The 25,141-nt window shown below is 40.9% G+C and overlaps 1 protein-coding gene across 3 annotated transcripts in view; it reads right to left on the bottom strand.

Moving 5' to 3' along the window:
* Window positions 1-1,631: 1,631 nt before the first annotated feature.
* Window positions 1,632-25,141, bottom strand: part of man1a2 (mannosidase, alpha, class 1A, member 2) — a 115,114-nt gene continuing 91,604 nt past the window's right edge. For all 3 annotated transcript variants that reach the window (XM_044131741.1, XM_044131742.1, XM_044131743.1), the window contains exons 10-14: window positions 19,524-19,639; window positions 19,210-19,429; window positions 15,708-15,880; window positions 5,705-5,820; window positions 1,632-2,887 (exon numbers count right to left, since the gene is read on the bottom strand). In XM_044131741.1, coding sequence (XP_043987676.1) covers window positions 2,752-2,887; window positions 5,705-5,820; window positions 15,708-15,880; window positions 19,210-19,429; window positions 19,524-19,639 — 761 coding nt within the window. In that variant the 3' untranslated portion in view covers window positions 1,632-2,751. The remainder of the gene's footprint in view (window positions 2,888-5,704; window positions 5,821-15,707; window positions 15,881-19,209; window positions 19,430-19,523; window positions 19,640-25,141) is intronic.

Raw genomic sequence — 25,141 nt, 5'->3', positions numbered from 1 at the left:
GGAGTGAGCGCTTTTGCTTTCCTGAAAGATATCTCTTTATCAAACCACTTAATGTCTTGGCTTCAGCCCAGAGCCGAGAGGACGGACAGACAATACCGACCAAAGAAGAAGAAAAAAAGAAGCTAGTGTAGAAAACTAAGTGTTGTTTGTGAGCATAAAGTTCCCAGGCGAGAAATTTAGCTGTTTATTGGCGTTTACCACTTTTTATGTAGAAACCATCAGATTTACTTTGATAGTACTGAGCCATATCAATAAATCTATTCATATAATATTCTTAAATCTCCATGTAGCATCTGAGCCAAACGGTGGATCATAAACCTGAATCAAATCTGACTTTCAGAATTAGGTGACATGTTGAAAGAAAAAGAAAAAAATTAACTGTAGACAAAGTTTACAAGACTGACAGGAGCCAATGAAAAATCCTGACAGCTACACTGCTGTTCAGTTTAACCCTTACAAGTAAAACAGTGGTGTTCTGGTGATGCAGTAGTTTGGAGGAAAGTCCTTCAACAACCTGTGGTTACCATGGTAACAAAGCTCGTCTGAACTACGATAGAAATTTTGGCTTCGTCCAAACAAAAACAAACATGTCACATTTTTATAAACGGTTAAGAAAAACAATGTGCGTCAGCAGCACCACTGAAAATGCCGTAGTTTGTATGACGAGCCCGATGGTGGCGCTGTAACACCACCACATAACGACGGGAAAAACAAAGGACGACGCCATATTTGTCAATTGTGGAAGTGAGGCGCATGCTGGATGGAGAGAGAGATGGAACTACGCCGTCATAGCTTCAAAACTAATGTAGGTGGCACAGTCAAACGTAAACACTGGACTCTGGAGCCTGGTTTCAAAAACGATCGTCCACGCGGATCCGGCGTTTTGGGAAACCGGAAACGGACAGTCTAAACATCCAAAGAATCACTGCGGGTACAACTAAAATCTTCTCTGTGTGGGCAGGGCCCAACTTTTCTTGAACGCTCCCAGAAGTTCAGTATTTTAGTTTTCGTCACTCTGTCAGGCCAGGCTCACCACAAAGTGCTTCGAAATCCCTGAGTCGCGTGCCAATCTGCTAGATCTCCAATCTGCTGCTCTCAAAAACATTCCTCCTTTCTTTCCCTTCCTCTGTAAATAAATCAGCACCTAAATCTCCACCTTATGAGCTCACGTTTCGGCTGTAGCTGCAGCAATCACTGCTTTTGTAATGGGCGACTACTGAGAGTTTGTTGTTCTGTACGCAACGATTTTTCAAAGCTATTTCTTAATTTTGAACATGGAAATAAATATGAACATCATGAGCTGAAAGCAAAGGAGAAATTGTAAAAACGGTGCAGGGCTTTTAGCATTTTAAATGGCATGCCGATACCCTTAAAAAAAAAAAAATTGTAACTTTTCTGGAGACATTAACTATATTTTGTACTATGTCAAACCATTTTATGCAGCTTAGAATTTGTTAAAAGCAACAAACGGTTGAATTATTTGACATCAAGAGGATTTGAAGAAGTTGGGGTAAAAAAATCAAATCAAAAAAACTTAAGATTGTTTTCACATAAAGATGGAAACAGCAAAAAGCATGACTGATAGATAGCGGACGGACACAGAAAATGGTCGATGAAAGCTCTGCACCGAGGAGTATTGTAATCATTTATTCACCTCTTTCAGTGCTACACCACTCTACTTCTTCGTCCTTAAGAGTTTCCCCGTAACAAAGTGCACAAACAAAATGATTTAAAGCGGAGCCACCGTCACAAACACGTATACCAAAAAGCGAGGTGTCACTGAAAACGGAGGAAACGAGAACATCTTAGAGAGGATGGAAGGAAAAAAACGTGACGGGACGATGATGGGGGAACCTGTAGAAAACGGGAAGAGGAGCAGCATCCGGTGAAGCAGCAGCGGCAGCAGCAGGATGGTTTTAGGATGGAACAGAAACTGGTAAGACTGGTACATGGAGGCCTGCTGCCGTTCTTCTTTAATTACTTTCTCTCAAAATGGTCCATAACTCCAAAACAAACAACAAAACGAAAAAACAGCTTTATATTAGGTGGTTACTGCTGTCCCCACCTGCTTGTAAAGAGGTGATTTGATTACAGTTTGAGGTCTTGGACCATCTGATGATCGAACAGAAAACGGGTTCAGGACATGGGGGGGGAGAAGTGGAGGGCTTTCATACGACCCTGTGTCTCCATTAATGCAAAAAACCTCAAAACAAAAAAAAAAAAACCCCGACGTCTCGCTAACAGACCCTGTAAAATGTCCACTAGTCTGTTAGCGTGGAGGGGAAACAAACCCTTCAAGTGTCCGTTTGCGTAATCCTTCAGTTTGCACTCCGAGGGCCTTGGCTCGAGTCAGTATGGAGGACGTTTGGTCAAATCAAATAAAAAAACAAAACAAAAACAAAGCCTCTCGTTTGGAGCTCTTCGATTCAGAGCCGAGAAAAGGCTGAGCAGCACACCCACCGTCCGTCTGGCTGAAGCAACGAACACACGGATCTACAGCGAGAGTCGGAGAGGAGGACACAGAAATAAGAGGAGGAGAAGAAGAAGAGAGGGAGATCCAGAGAGTCAGTCCGTTCCTCTGGGCTGCGGTCTCTCCGTCTCCTCTGGCTCATGTCTGCAGTCCGGATGCAGATGAAGAGTTCCCATGGAAGTTTGTCCAGTGTTGGATGGGGCTGGGTTGAGCAGAAAGGTGGCGCCCCCTGGTGCTGTGGAGGAGGAGGAGGAGGAATGGGAGGAGGCGAGCGTGTGCGTCTACCGCTGAGCGGGGTCGCTGCCGGGCAGGGTGATGTTGCCCAGGTGGAGGACGGGCAGCGGGTGGGCCTCGGTGTTAAAGACCCAGCTCTCGAACGGCATCAGGTCGTCACTGGAGAACAGCAGGTACAGATACCTGGGGGCGGGGCAAGGTGGCAAGGAGGGGGCGGGGCATGGTGGAGGGGTGGAGGAGGGCAATGCAGGGGCAGGTGAAGGGAGTAGAGGGAGAAATTAATAATTCAACATGACAGCAAACCCTGAATGAAACACTGTTGTTATTGCTACAAGGTGTTTATGAAGAAGACGACATTTTTGTCTCCTATATTTAGAAAAAAAACCCAACATGTTGCTTTTTTAAAATATTGAGATAAATCAAATTAAGATGATGTGAACATAAACAAAACTAAAATGTGTCAAAAGAGTCCAGTGTAGTCCTTTAGGTATTTAAAGCTCTAAGAGCTTAAAATATTTAAACATGAACTTTGCCAACAAAATGCAATAAGGATTTTAATAAAACACCCAGAAAAGAAAAGTTTAAACAGTTTAAATCACCTGAGAGAAGCTGAAACCAACCTGTCACTCTTCAAAGCAGAAAAAAATTTAGCATAAACTGTGCTTCGTTTGTGCTGCAATAATTTTTGCTTGTGCTGCTATTCGTGTTGATATGTTAATAAAAGTTCCCAAAGGTCATAGAAGGTCAACTGGCCCCGCCCACATTTATAAACACAAACAATTTTGACACCAAACCAGATGGGTTTGTGCTGCAATCATTTTCATTGGTGCCGCTATTAAGGACTTTGATTAAGGTTTTCAGAGGTCATAGAAGGTCAACCGGCCCCTCTCACAACAACTTTGTTCGACTTTGGTACTTTAGGGGCCCAGTTGAACGTTTGGTAAATCTTAAAAGAAAAAATAAGCGGCACAAACAATTTTTTAGCAGAACAAACGTAGCAAAATGATTGGCACAAATTTTGTTTGCTTTCATAAATGTGGGAGGGGCTGGTTGACCTTCTGTGACCTCCAGAAATTTATAAAAAAAAGAAAAAAAAAAAGAAATTGTAGCAGCACAAACATTTTTTTTTTTTTTTGCTGTACAAACGTAGCACCAATTTCGTTTGATTTGAAGAAGTACAAACCCCTTTTTAAAAACGCCAGGTAGAAAATTGTTAGAGACAAAACATAACACGGTGGTGGCAACATGGTGCTCTGGGTTCTTCAAAGGGAACAATTTTTTTTCCTCAACAAAGTTCATTAGTCTTAATCACGTCCAAATCAACAAAAGATTTTATTCAAAGAGAACCTGAAAGAGTGTTTAAGCTCATTTTCAAATACTGATTTACCCAAAAGTTATATCATTATTATTACCAAATCCTACATTTGTCAGCACTTTGTTTGTTTTTATAAACATAGTTTTCACATCACACAGTTTGCAATAACTCCTTAATTGCTGCAACAGAAGAGGAGAAAAGGTCAAATCCACACGACTGGAAAACAGAGAGACGTGGTTTCCTGAATGCTGCTTATCTGATGATCAAAGGCCAGCAGCAGCCAATCAGAGGCCAGCAGCAGCCAATCAGAGGCCAGCAGCAGCCAATCAGAGGCCAGCAGCAGCCAATCAGAGGCCAGCAGCAGCCAATCAGAGGCCAGCAGCAGCCACTCAGAGGTGAGCAGCAGCCAATCAGAGGCCAGCAGCAGCCAATCAGAGGCCAGCAGCAGCCACTCAGAGGTGAGCAGCAGCCAATCAGAGGCCAGCAGCAGCCACTCAGAGGTGAGCAGCAGCCAATCAGAGGCACGCAGCAGCCAATCAGAGGCACGCAGCAGCCAATCAGAGCGCGGCTACAGTTTTGCTCTGATGAGATTCTCTCAGCTGGGACAAACACTGAAGGAAAAAAAAAAAAAGACACAAAAGGCTTCCAAACTCATAAGGATTGAAATATCAGCGTCTCAAAGAGCGGGTGGCCAGCATGGCAGCTGACATTTCAGAGCTCACACACCAAACACACACACACACACACACGCTGGTGGCATCAGAAGTGTCGTCAGTGTTTGTTTCAATCCAAGTCAGAAGCTGAGGTCTGATCGGCAGCAGGGAAATGTCACTTTACTTTGGAAGGCAGAAAGGAAGGAAAGACGAAACAAAGGAATGAAGGAAGAACAGAAACTCTGCAGAAAAGAAGGGAGAAAAGCCCTTTTTAAAGGGAAGGAAGAATGGGAAGTATGGAAGGACAGAGAAAAAGGTTGGAAGGATGGATGAAGGAAAACAAGTGTAAAGGAAGGGCACGATAAATCAAGGCAGAAAAGAAGAAAGACAGAAAGGACAGAAAGAAGTTAAAGGCATGAAGGAAGGGATGAAGGCCGCAAGAAAAGAACGAGAGAAAGAATAAAAGTAGGACACCAGGGACTAATGTAGAGAAGAAAGGAGGATTAAAGGAAGGACATAAAGTAAGTAAGGGAGAATGAAACTAAGGAGTGAAAAGACACAGGAAGGAAAAAAGGACAGAATTAAAGGATAAAGACAAGGCAGCAAGGAATTAAAGAAGGAAGGGAGAAGGAACAAATGAAGGACAAAACGTTTAAATCATGGAATAAAGTCTGGAAATACAAACAATGTTCCATAATCTATTTCTTCCATATTCATCCAGACCTGGAAAATAGTGAGATCTAATTCCAGACTGCAAAGGAAGCCTGAGAAACTGGTTAGAAAAGCAGCACAGAGCCTGAAGGGGATCATTTACACAGAGCAGCCACCAGGGGGAACCAGTGAACCACCAGAGCGATTCTCCCCAGACTCCTTTGATGGGATGGAAAACCAAACCAGGGGTTCCCTCTGCATCAAACACACAGGCATCAAGGATCTACTGCTTTGGTTCTGGGCAAAGTCCAACTTATACTGGACTTCTGCAGGTTAAAGTGTCTAAGTGTTAAGGAGGAAACTGCTTCAAATCAAACTCACTTGAGAGTCTCGGCGAGGAAGAAGCTCTGCTGCACGTCATCGTAGGTCGGGTTGGACGAGTAGACGTCCTTCACTCCGGAGAAGCCTCCACTCACGCGGCAGTACTTATCAATGGCCTGGAGGAGACCGGATGGAGAAAAGGAAGGATGTAAGAGTCTTTTCAAACCTGATAGAGCAGTGGACCACGTTCCATTGGGGACCAAAATCGCAACATCTATTACATTTTCGGCTGCTGCGGTTCGCTTTCAGACCGCAAATCAACCAAACTCTATGAAAAAGCTGTTACCCTCCTTGCCTGTGGCGGTGCTACACCAAGAACGACTGAGGAAAATGATGCACAAAACCTGAGAAGACGACACTGAGCACAACTTCCTTCCTGAGCACAACCATGTAAACAGAAGCATCAGATTTTAGTGGTTGAAGGATTCCTCTTTTGTCTTTGGCAAAATACCAAGAGACAACACAGTTCACTTTAACTGAGGATTTCGGGCGAACCAGAGTTTGATTTTTTAATTGTGCGTTCCCACTTCCCCAAATGAACCAGATATTCTAGGCAAGCAAACTAGGTGTGATTAAAGAGGATGTGAATGAACCCTAAAAGAGCAAGAAGTACAAAGAACGGGAACACGCAGGGAAGGAGGTAAGGAAATCACAAACGTCAAAGGTGTAAAACAAATGAAGACTTGAACAGAAACGAGCGGCGACGTCTAAAGAGAAACGGTCAAAGGAAGGAACGACAGATCAGAGAGTACGACGAAACGAGAGCAGAAAGGAGCAGAGGAAAGAGAACGGGTGGGGGAGCAGTACACATTTTAATAAGCTTATAAAAGCACACTGTAATTAATTTCTCTGCTTTAGACAGATTAGAGCTGGTCCTGGGGTGACAGTCAGGAGAAAGCCGCTCTACAAAACACAAACGCTTCCCAGCATTTCTGCTCTTCTTCCACAAAAAAGCTCCAGAACGGGAGCAGTCACAGGTCTGCCCTCCTCCAACGACTCAGTCTAGTTTAAAATATGTCAGCTGACATTTAAAAAATGACTTGCTTTGGGTTATGGTAGTTTGAATTAGTCTCTGTACATTAAATGTTCCTTTGGAAGGACGAAGGACGTCACCATCAGGGAACAATGTGCTAAAGTCTGGAGGCTGGTCCTGATCCGTACAGACGGCCTGATGGTGAGTAAATCAGGACGGCTGATGGTTGAAATTCTTGACTGGTTTACATTTTGGACAGCTGAAGTGTTTGTGTCCTTCTGCCTTTCCTTCAACCATAACAGATTTCTGTGACCTTCTTCCGGTGAAAAGCTTTAATACCCTCATCGTGGGATTTTGTAGATCCATTTCAAACGTTTGTTGAGAGTTAAATGTCCAGAAACTAAAACCTGGGATGCAAATTTAATGTGAGGATTTTCTCGAACTTACAGGGTCTAATTTATACAAACAGGCCCAAATATATTAGGGATGAAGGAAATATCGGCATTAACATCGGTATCGGTCGGTATTACAAGGCTTTTAACCTTTCGGTATCGGTAAATAAAACTGGATCGATATTTACAACCGATATTTATTTCCATTTTGTGGCCGTTTGTTACTGAAGGGGCAGTGCAGAAGGTTGATCATGTGACACTAGCTGAGTCTCCATTGGTCATGTAATTGCAGGAATTGGAATTCTGAAAATAAATTTGCTTAATGGAAACGTGTTAATAAAAATAAAAAAAAAGATTTCTGAAAAAACACTTTTTAATGTGGTTTTTGTGCTGTATTGAAATTAGTGTATTTCTCAAAACTGTTATGGAAAAACATTTTCAAATCACGCAAGTCACATGATCAACAACCGGAAGTTACTACTGACGGAAACGACGAAGAAAACAACAGGAAGTAGTTGGATGACGACGGCGCAGTATAAAAAAAAAAAAAAAAAAGACTTCTCCAGTGAACAAACTTATTTAACTTTGATTTTAATTGAATTTCTTGTTTAATGGAAACACCGCAATTGCAAAATTGTGCATTTTTTCCAATGTTAGCGGAACATCGACAAAGATTTGAGCGCATTTGTAATGGAAACACAGCTTGTGAGTAATGCAAAAAGAATTATGGAGAGTTTCTCTAAAGCCCGTAAGGCAATGGTTGGGTCAAGGAGTTCTTTTTCTTCAAGGTATTGAAAGCGTAGTAAAATAGATATATCTGTAAATATCAATTATCGGCCAAATTTGATATAAATAACAGCAATATTTATATCAAATTTCCATATCTGTGCATCCTCAGGTACGCATAAATTCACGGCGGTGTCTTCAGTTGTAGATCTTGAAAAGCAGCTGAAATCCTTCACTGTAAACCCACAAACATTCCCCCAGCGTTCGATACACTGCGATAGGATTACTGCAATGTTTCCCTGCGGTTGAGTTCAGAGCATCACTCTTTGAGAATGTTTTCATTTCTGTTCCTGATACGGACACGGGTTATTTAACACAGCGAGCTGTAATATTCCTGCGTCTGAAGACTCCGTCTCGTTGACGGCAGCAGCACTCAGGAATTCAATGGCCGACACTTTTCTTCTCACAGCACAGCATGGCGGCCTTGGGACTCTGAAATTGGTTAAAAGCACACGAAAACAGAACTCTGCTTGGTCGGTATAGAAAAAGCAGTTCTGTTTAAAGGCTTCAATCAGGTTCGCTGCCCGACAGGAAGGTATGTAAACAAGAGAAATGACAGAATGAGGAGAGGTTATGACCTACGGCGTGACAAGTGACAAGTTTGCTGGTGACAAGACCAGGGAGAAGAAGTGAGAAAACCACACTGAGCCCGACTGTCGGATTAGACAGCTCCTCCAGCTCACATTAAATAAATACCGACTGAAACATAATAATAAAAAAGTTGGTACACCAGCCTGCCCCTCCTCACACTCAATGTCATTAAAAGTTTATCGATCGTCCAGCAGGTGACGCTAACGGCCTGCTAGCACATATTAGCTCCATTGATTTCCAAAGGGAACTTATCACAGTAGATTTGGCCCTGGCTGACTAATTCTGGCTGCATTATACTGCGGGACACAGCCTATCGACTTTCACTATTAGCACATGTAATTGAATAGTATTATCTCTGCCCCTCGTCTTTCAGCCATTCCTCCATCTCACACACACACACACACACACACACTGATCCAGTCCACGCAGGAATGTCATCGTGTGACCTCGTTGCCGTCAGCAGATTTGCTTCGCAGAGAGTTTGGACCATAATTCCTGATATTCATGGGCCGCTGCAGGCCGGCGCTTTTTGATTCATGGAGCCGTGTCGCTCTATTTCAAACACACACACACACACACATCTATAAAGATATACATACATTCTAGCAAGCTAACAGGACTAATTAGATGTGTTGCTATTTAAAACTAGCTTAACATGAGTTAAATCAGTTTTACGGCAATCTTTCAGCTGCTGTGAGGCGAGCGCACCCTTACAATCAGAAAGCATGACCATCTGCGCTAAATTATTTGTACCATTAAACTGTCCACTGGTGAGAGGAGGAGGGGGGCAACAGCTGCCAAGGTGGGACATATTTCACAGCGCAGCAGCCGGGCCTTCACCTTCAAACTCATTTACAAAATGGCACAGAAAGCTGCAATACACACACACGACACACACACACGCAAACATGCACACACAGGCTTGTCGCAATACATTTTTTCTAGACGATAAATAGGCCCGGAAATTATTGTGATAAATGATAACATCGTTGTTTTGGACAATTTTCGAGTAATATATTGATTGGATAATAATGCAAGTTTGCTCTCTCAAAGACAAATAAACTTCAGTTTTGCAAAGAACTCTTAGAACTGGAAGATATTTTAAATATCTTCACAACAAACTGGGGGAAAAAAAAAACAAAACACACACACATCCGAAAACATGAATAAAACGGATTATGTTTCTGTGACCAAAGTAGCTCTTCAAATGAATGGAAATGATCAAACATATTTTAATTCATCATCAGATGAATTGATTAATTGCGGCAGCCTTGTGCAAACCAACCAGCACCACCGGCTCATCTGGACGTTTAAGCCGTTTTGTCAGACGCTCCTCGCCTGCAGCAGGTTGGACTCCACAAAAGTCCGTTGGTATTACTTGAAATTATATGTAAAGATAATTATTACTACTTCCTTCATTTGATGATCTTGTGACGATGCAGTCGGCTCCCGTTGCTCGACAATTTTAAAATCGATCCGTAGACAGCGGAGTGACACAGCACTCCAGTGTGACGCCAACGTTCTTCTTCTGCGAATGCGGGTCACTTTGGAGTTATACAACCATTCTCACAGACGTCTGACTGAGATCGCATTTAATCAGTAATATGGACAACCACAAACGCACGCATCCAGAAAAATCTGATTTCAGCATAAAAAAATTGGAACTGAGCCTGAAGACGTGCTGTGTGAGCGCAGCCTTAGCTTTCAGCTAACAGAAGTTGACTTTGGCCGTATCAAGGGCTTTTCTTCCGTCTCAAACCAATCTGCTCTTTCAACTCTGACCTGTGGCGCCAACACGGTGTTTCCATCCACACCAGTCCAACTCACTGGTTATTTTCCCTCTCAACCTGAAAGATGTGTGTGTGCGTGTGTGTGTGTGTGTGTGTGTGTGAAACACCTAGACCGAAGCTTACTTTCTCTTGCCCACTCACGTGTTCAGTTTGTACTTGAGCAAGACGTTCAGAAGAGTTGCTGCCATGTTACTGCCCGACTAGATGTTGGCGTCGACAAGCAACCGAACAGGTGCGTCTGATCAAGTGGCCTGCAGCTGTTTATGCAACACACCGAGGCTCAGGTGTTTGCATGAGAAACCCGGCTTGCTCAGCTACGTCAGAGAAACGCGTTTAACTAAACATACGAGCGGAGAACTGTAGCTGTGTGGAGCTGAGGCTGAGAGCGTCATCTAGAGAAAACGGCAGGTGTCTGCGAGACGTGAGTGGGTTAGAGTACAGACAGAACCGGAGGAGGAGAGGCGTTCGGAGCGAGCCTCAGGTAATGAGTGACAAACCTGGTGAGAAGACAATTAGTGGAAAACGGTAAATTCAGGGCAGAAAACAGAACTTTTAGCAGGGATGAGGGGAAGAAAACCAAAGTGCTGCTTGTGAGAGTTGTTGTATCTTATGGGGGGGAAAAAAACAACAAACCTGAAATGTTATGTTTCATAACAAAATCTTTTTTGTTATGAAAAATGTGAAAACAAACTAAACACACAATTTTTAGTGAAAAATACGAGCCTGATTTCTATACAGTAAGAATCTGAGAGTCCTATGAGACGTATTCTGGGATAATAAAATATAATCCAAGTCTCTCTTTTGTTGTTGTTGTTGTTATTTTAAACCCTCCAACGTAGCCCAGTTTGGCCAAATGCTAGATTTGTGTAAAAACAGTTTGAATACTTTTCCCACAGTAAATGAACAAAAGAAGACAGACTCAATTTACTATCATATGATATGATTAATTACAGTTATTAATAACGTATTGTGATAGTATTTGACATTTTACAACAAGATCAAATAAAATACAACAAAATTTTGTCTCTCAAAATAGTTTTGGTGATTCTAAGTCACCTTATCAGGCAGTATTATGTATTCTCCAGGTACATAGTGCTGATTTATAGCACAATCAGGTAACTATGACAACTTCAGTTGTTAAAAAAATACACATATTAAATATGACTAAGAAATTTGACCTTGTACCTTGAAATTTCTCAGACGTGCATGAAAGAATCAAAGCTCCAGGTATGTTTTTGATGAGAAATAAAAGTCGATTTTACACGATACTTTAAACAAAGTTAAAGTTTAGTCTTACTTAATTTCAGGCAGTAAAAAAAAAAAAAAAAAACTGTCTAAAATTAGGTGGATAAAATCTTCCACTTTAACTGTTTATAATACTTTCCAAATGTAGGTTTTTAATCAAACATTAGGATGTACTTTATTACAAAACTTCACAGTTTTAATATCACTTGATACAGAAATCACTTTCCAAACCTTGAAAACATCTAAATGAAATTTAAAGACGTTCCAGGATACCAACCCTGGGAAGCATCAAATTAAGATGTGGTTTATAAGAGATTGTGTCTTTTTATTTTCACAATAAGGCTGTTTAAAGTGTTTCAGAAAAACCCACTGAAACTTCACATAGTCCAGATCAACTTGCAGAACTATAACTGCATAAATCCACCATTAAACAAGAATATCTTCTGTCACCTTTATAACTGTTTACCTATAAGGTTCGACTAAGCAAAAGGAAGTAAAGACGAGGCCTTCGGCGCCAGCTCTCTTTAGTGTCACTCAGGATCGCGGCTAATAAACACACCTGCCAGTACATTTGCTTGGCACTTGTGCTCATATGCTATTTACTCCCACTCAGAAAAACAAAAACAAAGAGCTGCTAAGAAGAGCGAGAGAGAGAGAGAGAGACAAAAACTAAATGACAAGACGACTGGCAGGAGAAAGGAGAAAAACAAGAGATGGAAAGGAGATGAAAACGATGAGTCTCGCACCGAGGAACCGCGCTGACTTATATAGACGGTGAGCGCTCTAATCCCCCCGTCAGAGGAGGCTTTCAGCTTGCTGCTATTTTCAGATAAATTTCATCACAACACACAGGAAGAAGTAAAGGTTGTCTCGAAAAAACAAGCAGAAATAAAGCAGATCTCCTGCTTAAAAGATCACGTCAAGCAGTCACACTGTGGAGGCGGGTTCCAGTGGGAGCACACGTTTACCATCTAGCCGTTTGAGACATGATGACATCACTCGGATTAAATACACATTTACTGGAGATGAGATTTATGCTGTGGTTAGAAAGTCTTTGTTATAAAGGATGATTAAAAAAAATAGCTTTCAGAAGAAACAAATAAATATAGAACAAAAGATGAAATTAAGACAAAATACTGTTGAACGTTTTAAACAACATATGGAAAGTGATTAAAACTTTTCCTGTTTTCATTTAGATGTGTGTCAAAGCGCCTCTTTAAAGGGGTATTATGTATTTTTATATCAATCAATTCTTATTAAAATGCTACATGCAGCTCTGGATCAAATGAAGAGCCCACTACACTGAACCTGAAAACCTCATGGTTATTCCAACAAATATTAGAATAATTTTGATTTCTGAACTCATCCTGAGTTCAAACATTTGTATTATATTATTAGTTTCTCTGCATTATTTGAGGTCTAAAAGCACTGCATTGTTTTCGTTATTTTCATCATTTCTCATTTTCTGCAAATAAATACAAATGTTTTGCTTGGAATTTTGGAGACGCGTCATAGAATAAAAGAACAATGTTCATTTTACTCAATTATATGCAGACAAAGAGTAAAATCATTTTAAGTGGTCTCTTATTTTTTCCAGAGCTGTATATATTAAACATGACTAAAAGGAAAGTTGATGACTTAAAATTGGGCCTCTGTCTCTTTAAGAAGCTCCCATTGTTTTTGAAACTCCGCCTCCAGGAAGTCATCACAACATGGCTCCTCTATAAAACAACTTTTTTTTTTACCAGAGTTGCACTGAGAAGTTTCTCCTTTAACGAGCTCAGCTGATGCTCAGTTCCACCAGGTGTTTGCTAATTGCTGCTGGCTAGTCTGAAGGAGCCGAGTGGAGGAGAAAGAGGGACGGTTTGCGGTTTCCAAACTTTCCAGAAGTTTGGAAACCGCAGCTCATTCCAGGTGTTTTGTACAGCTGAATGGTTTTCATGGAGATTTAACGATTTCTCAAACATGCATGAAAGAATCTAAAACACTCCAGGTGTGTGTGTGTGTGTGTGTTTTTTTTAAAGCCACTTGTACATAATACTGCCTCTTTTACCGCCATACTGAATCAGAACGAGCTTTGGACACTGACTGCAGACCACCTGGCTGCTATATTCTACCTGCCTGCTCTCTCTTTGTGCATTCATCGAGGCGATCGTTTCAGACGCGCTCTTTATTTCCTAACGTCACTGATTACATTCATTTCTCCCATTATGACCGATGTGCTGTGTTTCAACTCGTAATGACAAATGGCCGCGGTCCTTAATGCGAATTTTAGGCATTCAATAATGATAATTAACCTGATCTGAAAGGGAACTGCGACAGGAGTCATTGATCTTGGATTTAAAGCGGGGAGCCCTTTGAGGCGGACGACGCTCCGTTTGTTAGTCGAGCTTTTACCACGGCGACGGGGAGGCTGGAGGAACACAGGTGGAGCAGTTTACACATCTAGAGGCTATTTTAACAACACCATCCTGTACACGCCGCAGAATAACGCACACGGTAGCCGACTGCACTGCAGAAGTGTTTGTGCTCTTTGAATATTCACATTTTCTCGTGCTGCAACCACATACTTTCACTTTTGGGATTTGATGCGGCAGTCCAGCACACACTAGTGCATAAAAGTACAGAAGAAGAAAATGTTTTTCAGGAGTTAAATTTCATTAATCAGAAGCAGCTAACTCTGCAGAAACAAACAGCTCAGGTGTGAGAATCTGTTAACGGGAGATGTGCATTGAAATTTATGCAAAGGTTGTAAGAAATAAAAACGTACTGTTGAAAGAGAGTCAAGTGGAGAACACAGGAAAAATGAGTTTTAGCTCAAATAACACTAAATATACATGTTTTGCTATGAATGGTGAACGCATCATTCCCACTTTGATAATAGGAGATTGAATGAGCTCCACACAGAAAAGTGCTGGAGGAGAGAGTCTCACAAAACCATGGAGTTACTTTGGACCGATTGATTTGTTATAATGGCCCAGTCAAAGCAAACAAATAAGCAACGTTTGGGAGGAGATCTAAATCCAAGCTACAAAACGACTGTTTGCAGATGTTTTGCTACTTCATCTGACAGAGTTCGGCAGAACGATGGGCAGAAATTTCATTCACAGACGTGCAGAGAAACGTGTTGCTGTTGTCGCATCAAAATGGGGTTTAACAAAGCAGCAACTCAGGAGGGCTGAACATAAACGCAGGCGGCACGGAGAGATGTTTATGATTCTGTAAAAGGTTGAGATTGGAGGGAAACTGTGACTTTCCTTCCACTTTCCAATCAGGCTCTCTGTGTGTGTTGGTCGATAGCATTAAGATTCAAATAAAATACATCAAAGTTTGTGCTTGTAATGTGACAAAATGCAGAGCGAAGTTTGTGTAGCACATTTCAGCAACGAGGCACGGCCACTTACATGACATTTTGTCAAATACCTTCGCCGAAATCATCAATGTCCATCAAATATGTTGCTCAGAGTTCCAGTTGCTACTAATCAAACGTGGATTTTTAGCTTTGATTTAGAGGAATTCAGTGTTTCGGGTGTTTTGCAGTTTTCTGGAAGCTTGCTCCAGATTTGTGGTGCGTAGAAGTTGAATGCTTCTCAGAACACTTTTGCACAGCACAGAATCTGTGGCCTTAATGGAAGTAAAGCAAAAACCTCAAAACAACCTAAAATGCTCTTTGTGGCTAATATACAAGGAAACATAGAGAAGTGATAACGAGGGTAAGATGTTCATCTGTCTACTCTATTATGCAACTTTTATATATAAAAAACCCAAACATTTATTCCATAAGATTAGACAGATAAAGTGGATAAAAATAGAGCTCCACTGCCTCTTGGTGCAAGTGCAGAAACAACCAATCAGAGCCAGGAGGAGGGTCTTAGTGCTGACAATCATGCTTATGTACGTCCTCGCTCTCTGCCACACCAAAGCCTTTCATCAATGCTAAAACTATTTAGCAAGTCCACCACACTTACTGTGTTTTTTTCTGCACAGTAAGCTGTTTCTCCGCCATTAGCACATTTAGCAGCATGTACGCTAGCTTGACTGACAGTGGTAAGACCCTCCACTTGACTCTCATTGGTTGTTTTTGCACAAGGTGAAGGAAGAGGAGCTCAATTTAATATTATTATAATTTTTTTTTTTTACTGATTATCTGGCATTCTGTTACAAATCTGTAAAAAAGTGACACACTGCAGCTCCAGAATAAAATCCAAATCATCGTTTGTCCTTACCTGAGTCGCCTCCCAGCCCCACTGCCTGTATTTGGGGTCGTGGGTGAACCTCCACATGTACCAGTAGGTCTCGATGACCTCCGGCCGCAGGATGTAGTACTTCTCATTCTGCCGCACGGCCACCGCCTCCAGGCCGCTGTCGAACTTAAAGGCCTCCGGGCCCAGCTTCAGGACTGGGGTGATGATGATGATGATGATGATGGAGGGGCAGAGGAAGGAAGAGAGAGATTAAGATTGAATAAAGTAGGCGGGTTAGGAGGGTGAACAAAGGAGGGGAGAGAGTGAAAGGAACAAATTAATAAGAGTTAAAAGAGGATGACTGCACCTCCACAGTCCACTCGGTCCTCCTTTCAGAAATCCTCCTTGGCTTTCTTGACTTGTTTGATTAGAATAAAATGGAAGTCGCCTCAACCTCCATCATATACCTACTGGCTTCGAGATACACTGTATTTCATTAAACTTGAGAAAATCCGTTTTACCTTAAGAGGCTCTTCTACGAGATGTTTGGGTTTGTGGAGCCCCTTGTTAAGAACCATTAGAAAGATTAATTTCCCTAATATTCCAGACTGATAAGGTGGTACGTCTGTAGCTGATATTTATTATTCTTATCAATATCTCTTTTTCTTTCACCTTCTTTCTTGAGTTAAGTTTGACTGATACATTAACAGAAGTATCCCCTGACACCTGACCTTTTTTTGTTTTTTCTCTCTTTTTCTGAGTGTGTGTTTGAATGGGTTGAGGGAAAGAGATTTACATATATTTAGTACTTTTTATTTTATCTGTTTATCTTATGATGTATCCGTTCCTGTCCGCTAACGCAGTATGCTTTCTCTGACTTGATTCATTTTATGTATTTCGTGTATATATGTGGGTATAATTGGGTTTGTTCTAGCACAAGTATGTTTGTATTTAAAGGTACGCTGTTAACTGTATAACTATTGCATTGCCTTCACACTGTACCTCTTGTTAAAGCATAAATACATTTTGGGGGAAAAAAAAAAAAAAAAAAAAAGAGTTAAAAGAGGAGAATTGACATCAACATTGGTTTTTGCTCCGTTGCTGTTGATAATTAGACTCCGCATAGGAGTGTGCACGCAAACACACACACCGATGCACACACACGTGTAAGTAAAAAGAAGCATCCAGCCGCATTGATTTTACTAGCTTTTTGTTGTTTTCTTTTTCCCCTCAGTCTTTTTACAACCACTGTCTTCAGCCAGTTAAGTGTATGGAGGATTTGTTGGGGGGGGAGGAAGCTGACAAAGCAGCGTTTTCGTCTCTGAGCAGATCACGGCGCCGCAGCACAAGCATGGCGGAAAGTTCCCCCAGAGGCTGACCGCTCGATAAACGAGAGCCCGAATTTAGACAGCCTGACCGCCAACGTTCCCCGCGCGCTTTTCTCTCACCTTCCCCATTGTCTTTATTCGTTGCCGTGGCAACCCTGCTCTCTCCCCCCAACCCCGTCTCAGAGCGACATCACAATTTTACCGACTTGCACATGATGCCGCATCAGACCGCTGACAAGTTTTATTGATTTATTTGATCTTAGTCAGGCTTTGCTGAAGGAGAGGAAAAAACAAAGTTAAAAAAATTTATAAATAAAATAAGAGAAAAATGTATAGTTATAAACAGGACGTCTGATGACCATATTAGATACTAAGCCCCGCCCCCAAATAATGTCAAATACAAGATACATGGCTGGGTCGAAAAAATGAAAAAATACCAAGACAGACAATATTTCCTGTTATTTTAGCCTCTTTCCTTATTTCATACCTATAGAAACCCACTTCCATCCCTATGGGTGGGATTGAGTTGTTTTATAGGTCTGCAATGTGTTGAATAAGATCAACTTAACATGCCAAATAGGCAAACTTATCCATTAAAAAATTCATGCTTTCCCAAAAGCAAATAATCCAAGATGGCAGCGGGATGATTAATGGGGCTGGAAATGTGAAAGACGGCCCCGAGCGCCGAACCCAAATCACCGCTGCACTGAGAAACTTTGGGATTAGAGGAGAAAACTGTCCACACATGTGTCTTGATTGTTAAAGATCTTCATTAAAATAATGAGGAATGTTGATGGAAATGATTTAATAAGCTCGCCAACATGTCACTGTCGATGTGTGTCACATTCAACATGAAGTATGGTTCCAGGAGACGTGTTGGAACGAGACTCTTTAGAGTGAGTTGTATGACGCGCGGCGCAGCGTTTCCTCACCTTTTAACCACAAGTTACAAGTATTTCAATGGCAACAGAAAGAAGTACATTAACATAAAGTTGGTGGACTGTTTCCCATTTGTTTTGACAAATTAAAATCTGAAACATGAAGTCATGTTAGCGCACATGAAGCCAAATAAATTAACGTTTTTCTGTCAGGATTTTCTTGCGATTAGCTTCGTCACCACTCCTAGCGGTGGGCACGCTTATGCTAATCTGCTAATGGCAGAGCTAATGTTTCTTTTAGTGCTCTTGCTAACTTTGAAAACATTTAACTCTTAGCTTCCCATAAAATTAACTTTTCCTTATAATTTCTAAATTTACTCGACTGCCTTGTAAACTCTCAGATTATTAAACGGTTTAAGCAGCAGTTATGTTACCTCTCTTCACTTTTGCGATGCAGTATGGCAAATTACATTTATTGTCTACCCAAAATGCATCGCTGCACTTCAACAGTAAAACAGATTAAACGCTTCAGTGCTTCATCCTACACTAAATACCATGTTGGTATGGCACTTTAGCGTTAGCAAAGCTAAAGTTTATGATTGCTGCTTTAATGTTAGCGCTCCTAAAGTTTTAGCTAGCGGTGCACACCACTGCATCTTCTCATAAACCAACCAGATTTGTCTTTTCTACTTGTCCCACTGCTACCATGTTGTTGTTTTACAAACAAAAACCTGAAGTGTGGCCTGCATTTTCACTTTTAATACATAAATCTTTTTTTTCTTGAGCCTCAAAATGATTTACTACTTTGTTTTTGGTCTGTGATGCAAACCCCCTAAAATACGCTGCAGTTTGAACACTTTTCAAAAGCACAATTTCCATGTACAGTTTCAGTTTCATTATTATATATTTTGAATTATATTGAACAAATTAAGTTTGTTTTGTTTTTACATATTTGACCAAACTTGGGAAGCTATTGGTGTACTTCAGTGTGCTGTACTGGTGCAGAGTTATCAAATTAATTTGTAATTCAGTACATTTATGTCGGTGTTTAAAAGAAGAAATGCTTTAAGTAAATTCAGAATGTTTTTCTGTACTGGATCGGTATCGGCCGATATCTAAACCTCAGATATCGGTACCGGAAGTGAATAAAAGCAGATCGGTGCATCCCTACTTCTACTACATTTTTTTGTAGAGCATTTCGAAACAACAATATCTGTGACAAAGTGCTGTACAGATAAAAAAATCAACACACATTCAAAATATGGAAAGGACAAGAAAAAAAAAAAAAGCAAAAGTCTCAAATTCCGATAAAAACCAAATAACTGAGAAAAGCCTCACCTGTCCTGTCGTAGGACTCGTGGCAGGTGTGGGCGATCTCTGCGCCGAGCTGCAGGTAGTGACCGGCCTTGTCGTCCGGCGAGCCGTCGGCCCCCAACGCGAACATGCCGCCGGCGAAGCAGGCCAGGTGGCCCATCTTCCTCTCCAGGTGGCCGTTCTTCCACTCGCCGATGAACGTGAGCCCGCCGTTGGATTTGCGGATGAGGTGGCGCTCGATGGCCTGGGATGGCAAAACAATCACCTCTGGATTTAACAAACACACAAACGTGCAGTGGGGCAGGTCGGGAAGCCGTGCGAGAGTCACCGCGGCGCACCTCGATGGCGTCGTCGTAGGTCTTGCGGGCTTCCGTGTCGGTTTTGTCGGACATGAGCCACGCCTTCAGCAGGTACTCGTAGAAGCTGTCGCCCAGTCCTCCGAGCGAGGTGTGATCTGCGGAGAGACGAGTTCTGAGATTAGCTGGAGACGGAGAGAAGAAGCATGAATTATTCAGTTTTAATCTGTGCCTCAACGTCCTTGGCAAAGCGCGGCGTGGCATCAACCGGAGCCATGTTTTTATTTTTGGTTTTTTTTTCCCCCCTTCACTTCTCTGCAGCCACAAAATACTGGCAGCACGCTTTCTGGTTTTCCCCGTTTTGTTTACCCTCTCATATTTCACTGTTCCCGGTAATAATTACTGAGGTTTACACAGCTTGAGCGGCTGGACCAAGCAGAGCGAAAATGGGACTCTTTTAGAGTGAAACGTTCCACCAGAGTTAAAATTAGATCTTTTCTCCCTTCATTTTAGTATTTTTACAGTAAAAACATGCACATGATGTTCACTCCAGACCCACACGCTGGAATTAAGAGGGAAGGTTCAGACTTATTCTAGTTTTATCCTTTCGTTTGTTAAAAAAAAAAAAAAAAAAAGTAAAAAGGCAATCCTCGTCTCTCTGTGGAGAAACGATTAATTTCAGACTCTCTTCAGCTCCAGGTAGCTACATCTGATATCTGAGCAGATGCTTTGTGTCTTATCAAGCTCTTGATCTGGAGGTGAGTAACACGCCTTCTGGGAACTGGAGGGATATTCAAAGACAAAGAGCAAAAGAGGAGAATGAATTATTCATTCTTTCTTTGTCAAGCAGAAACGTGGCAACCCCACCTTCAAGACACTGAGGCTGAGCGATGAGTGTGGCTCCGCTGTTTATTTCCTCCGGTCGTCTTTCAAACGCCTCCTTAAAAAGCCACTTTTAACAGCAGTCATTTACAACAGATGGAAATGCTGTTAACTGCAGCTCAATGCAGGTTTTTTCTCTCTCTCCTGGTTTTACGCCTGTTGAATTGTGAGGTAAAAAGTTTCGGAAGGTGTTCTTCAAAAGTTTTCAAGCAGAGGAAAGTCAGAGAACGGAACCATGAGGACGCGTCGCCAGCAGGGCCGGATTTACAAGGATTAGGGCCTCTGGGCTGGAGATGGATTTGGTACCAAATCCACAAAGCAAAAACTATTTTACTAATGAAAATAACAGTACAGTAATAAGACAGTCCGTATGAATTGATGCATTGTAGGTTTAAGCCGATAACTCTGTGTTGTTCCCAAAGAAACTGACTATAACTTTATACTTTTCTAAGATTTGAATATTGTTCATTCATAAATTTATAAAAATCTCCAAAATATTAATAATACAGGTTACCTAATTTGGGTCAATGAGTTTTAAATATAGTACAATGTTTGCAAAATATGCATTCATAAAAACAAATAAATAAAGAAATAAAAGAAATCCCTGGTCGCCGTGGGCTACTGCCCCGGTAAAGCCTGTTCCTCCCTAATTTTACAATTTTAATTTGCTGTTTATCCAAAGTTGGCTTAATGTTACAATTTATCAAAGCTGTTTATAAACACAAAGCTGTGTTTGTGGAGGATTTTTAATACTCGGAAACAGAACTACAGATGTAAAATGGGAGTTCAACAACTTTCAGAGCGAGTGACACCGCCATCTGGTGGTGATTGGAAGAACTGGTCCATAAACGTTACGGATTCAATGGAAAGTAATCAGCTTTAGGCTGCGCAACTCAAAACACACCGTGGGACCACGTGAGATAATCATGCTTCACTCAGACGCTAACTCTACATTTTATTAGTGTAGTTTTATTATTTTTGTGTTTTAATTTTGAAAGTAGTTGCTGGCAAAGGTTTTATTGACAAAAATAAAACGGTCCAGCAGCAAACCGGCGTGAGCTTTAAAGTTTTCACAGAGTACACAAAAGACTCTAATGACTAATGTGAATGAGCTAAAACTGGTACTGAATAATAATACATTTTAAAAAGAGCTTTTAAGTTGCTGTTAGTCGGCTGCACTAACATATAACTTTTAGACATAAAATAAAAGTAAAGGGGGATCACTAAACCGCAAATAAGAGAAAATCCGCCTGCTGGAGTGAGTTAGTGCAAAATGACAATTCATGGAGGAAAGGACTAATTGTTATGCTGAACAGGAAATGAAAGCATGGGGGAGAAACGGTTTGACAGAAGAGTTTTAATATGGTCACAGAGGACTCCATGTTACTGGTGCTTTGTGCTGATTAGAGCAATAGACAGAGTCTCCCCAGTCTGAAGAAGTACTGCACAAATAGAGCTGTAATGAATTTAAATGTGTGTATGAGTTACGACTCAAGTGTGCTGCACTGACAGGTGCTCAAAAAGACACACACACACACACGCACACACACCCTGCTCCAAACACTGGGGACTTCATGTGAAGAAAGAGTTTGGAGGAGCCGTCAATTCAAATCAAATTAGTTTTTCGTCTCACAAAGCAAAACGTGTTTTATTGGAGTCCACAAGAATTAAATGTGGGAGGAGGAAAAAAGTAAAACCCAAATGAACAAAACAAAACCAATAAATGATACTAGAAAGCTGCTGTATTATTAAGTGGATAACAGGAAGAGTTCAATGCTTTCCACTCTCTGAAGTGTGATTCATTGTGTTCAACAAGTAGATATTGGGTCTCAGTCTTTAAAGGATAGTCCTCCCACAGCAGCTGTTTTCCTAAGATCAATGTATTTATTGATCCGATTTGATTAAGTATCTAGCAATTCTTTGTTTCTTAATTTTCATTTGTTTTTTCTGGGAATAAAAAAATCTATTCAATGCTACCCACTGCTCTCCAAAACATCTTGAAAGTTAATCAAGGAGCCACTGGAGAAAACTCTTAATTTTGAGAATTTACTTTTCATTTTGGTGCCTTAAAAATCAAAAGTGAACTTGGAAAGAAACCATTTCAGTTTTCTGCTCCGCCTTCTTGGAGCCGCTTACCGAAAAACTTGGAACTCTTCATGATTTTGTGAAGGTACTATTAGTCCTTAAATGTTTTAATTGAGAAACGTTTTCACCATTTTATTTATGATTGTGTTAAAATGTTTTCTGCTTTGTTGTGGCTGTTTTGTAAACTGGGTGCTGCTGCTGCTGCTTCCAATTGTGGGCAGATTTTTAACCTCAGTGGGATTTTTCTGGTGAAATAAAAGCTTATAAATATGTTATTTACTTATTTGTTCGTCCTGACCCGTGGCAAAAAATAAAAAATAAAATAAAAAAACGACTATTTTGGTGACTTCTGAAGGAACTTAATTACACTGTATTTATTTGGGGGTACCAGAGTAGAGAGGGATAGATGCAAATATATCACTGTTTTTATTTGTGAACAAAATTCAAAAGCCATTTTGTTCTATATGACAGTTGAATGATAGTTTGTGTATCAAATAAAATCCCAATAATTTGCATTCAAGATGTAACAAAATGAGAAAAAAAAACAAAAAACATGTAGAGTATATATTGGTTTAGTTTTTGGACTAAAGTTGAGCTTCTAGCTCGTCATGCTGTCTTGTTCAAATGGATTTTTTACTGACAATGTAGGTTATAAAAACAACTTCATATAGCACTTCTTTTTTTAAGTTATCTTATTTTTTCTACACACATGCCAGCTTGTGTTGCATCCATGTTTATTTCTGAATAATCCAGCATGCTGTGTGTGAGGCCACATATCCATATTGACTTTGCTGAATTGCTTCACAGTCATCCTCAGTGATATTTTTACAGAGCAATGCTTTTAAAGCAACGCTTCTCAACATTTTCAGGATGAAAAACAAGAAAATGTTTGAGAAAAGAAACATTGTGTTGCTAGCTGCTACAACAAGCGTTGGATTTCAGTTACTTTGCTGTTTGCGCGGCGTCAGCCTTTACCCTGGAGGCCTCCAGCTGATTAAGGCTGCATTTTCATCCGGGATGGAAAAACAAAATGGGGAAAAAAAACCCCCCAACAAACTCTGATAATTTTTTTTGATTATGTTCTTCAGACTCAGCAAACCATCCAAGCTGCTACATGCACCCACTTAATATGCTTCTGGGGAAAAGCGTGGCCGTTTGATGGGGCGTGATTACCGCACGGCTTTATTAGGAATAATTATTACATACTTTGCACAAAAAGAAAGTCTTTCACCTTTTAAAGGACCGTTAGAAATCATCTTGCCATTTTCAGTCAATTAAACGGATTGAGGCAATGATGGTAAATAAAAAAAGTGTGTTGCCGTCTGCACTAGAACATTAATGAAACCTCCTGACGCAAACACAAAACATCCATAAACATCCGTCTTCTGGTGCGGCCCGCCGGCTAACTTCCAATCCATTAATGGACCCAAACATCCCTCAATCAACCGGCCCTCCCAACAGCTTCCATGCATTTATTTTCCCTGAGCTTTTGGCTCAAAGTCTGCACTTATAAGCACATCAGTCCGACTGCCGAGCCACCTGTCCGTCCATTAATGCGCTCCTCCGTTTGTAGAGATCAGCAGGCGCCAGCAATTTATCTGGCTTTAAAGGTAAACTTAATACAATTCTGAAGAGAGATATTTAAAGTCGATTATAAAGTACTTTACTTTTCCCCAGAGGGAAATTAAAGGCTGTAGTAAGTTACATTTTCACAGTAATGTGAAGCTTCTCCAGGCAGTATCGCCTGTTGTGATTGGTGGAAGGGATTTGAACTTTCTGTTAACATTAGAGTCGTAGTTCAGGTGTTATTTGTGCTTCTGAGATGCTCATCAGCGTCTCCCAGCTGTAAAAACGACGCCTTGTTGCCACGGTTTACGCACTGTGAGAACGGTCAGAAATGTGAAAAAGAAAAAACTGAAAAAAATCCGTCCAGCTGCACAGCAAATAAAAAAAACAGACAGAATAAATGTCTTAACACTCAACCAACCAAAGTATTACAAAGCAAACGTCTGCAGAAAGAACAAATCAGAACCAAGAAAAGCAGAGTTCTGGAAGTCAATATGCTCAATGTAGCATAGCATAGTCGCCATGGTAACCGTTAGCAAATATACGGATTCAATCTTAACAGATTTCATCTGTTTATTTCCTCTGGATGAATATAAGATCAGGATATCCGATCATCAATCATTTGTTTTCAATAAATCAATTGAACATTTTGAAATAGTTTATCGCACTCTGTTTCTGTGGATCATTCACTGTAGCGCAGCATAAATGAAAATGAATTAAAATGTTCAGATGTAAACTATATGCTTATTTTCAGACAGGAAGGCAGTGGAGCATTTCTCAACTGTATTCCTGTCAAAATAAAGTCTGCATGTATCTAAACGTAATAATATAAACTGGTCTACTTAGGATAAGGATGTGAATTAGAACGAATAAATCCATTTAACGTAAGCCAAAAAGTGCATTAGTTAGGAATAAAAGGTTTCAGAGGAAAACCTCTGTCACTTCTTCAATAACTTCTCTCTGAGAGCCGATCATTTCTCTGGGCAAACTGCCAAATGTAATCAATCTAGCGACAACGCAAAACTCCCCGTCTTCAGTCTTCCGCCTGATTCAATTTGTCCTCATTAACGAAGATCCATGGGACTTTTGTCTTCACTTCTCACGGTGCTAATCTCTTGTTTTCCGTC

The sequence above is a fragment of the Gambusia affinis genome, linkage group LG11 (assembly GCF_019740435.1).
Source record: "Gambusia affinis linkage group LG11, SWU_Gaff_1.0, whole genome shotgun sequence".
NCBI lineage: Eukaryota > Metazoa > Chordata > Actinopteri > Cyprinodontiformes > Poeciliidae > Gambusia > Gambusia affinis.
The sequence above is the reverse complement of the archived record's forward strand: the minus strand, read 5'-3'. Positions and strand labels throughout refer to the sequence as shown.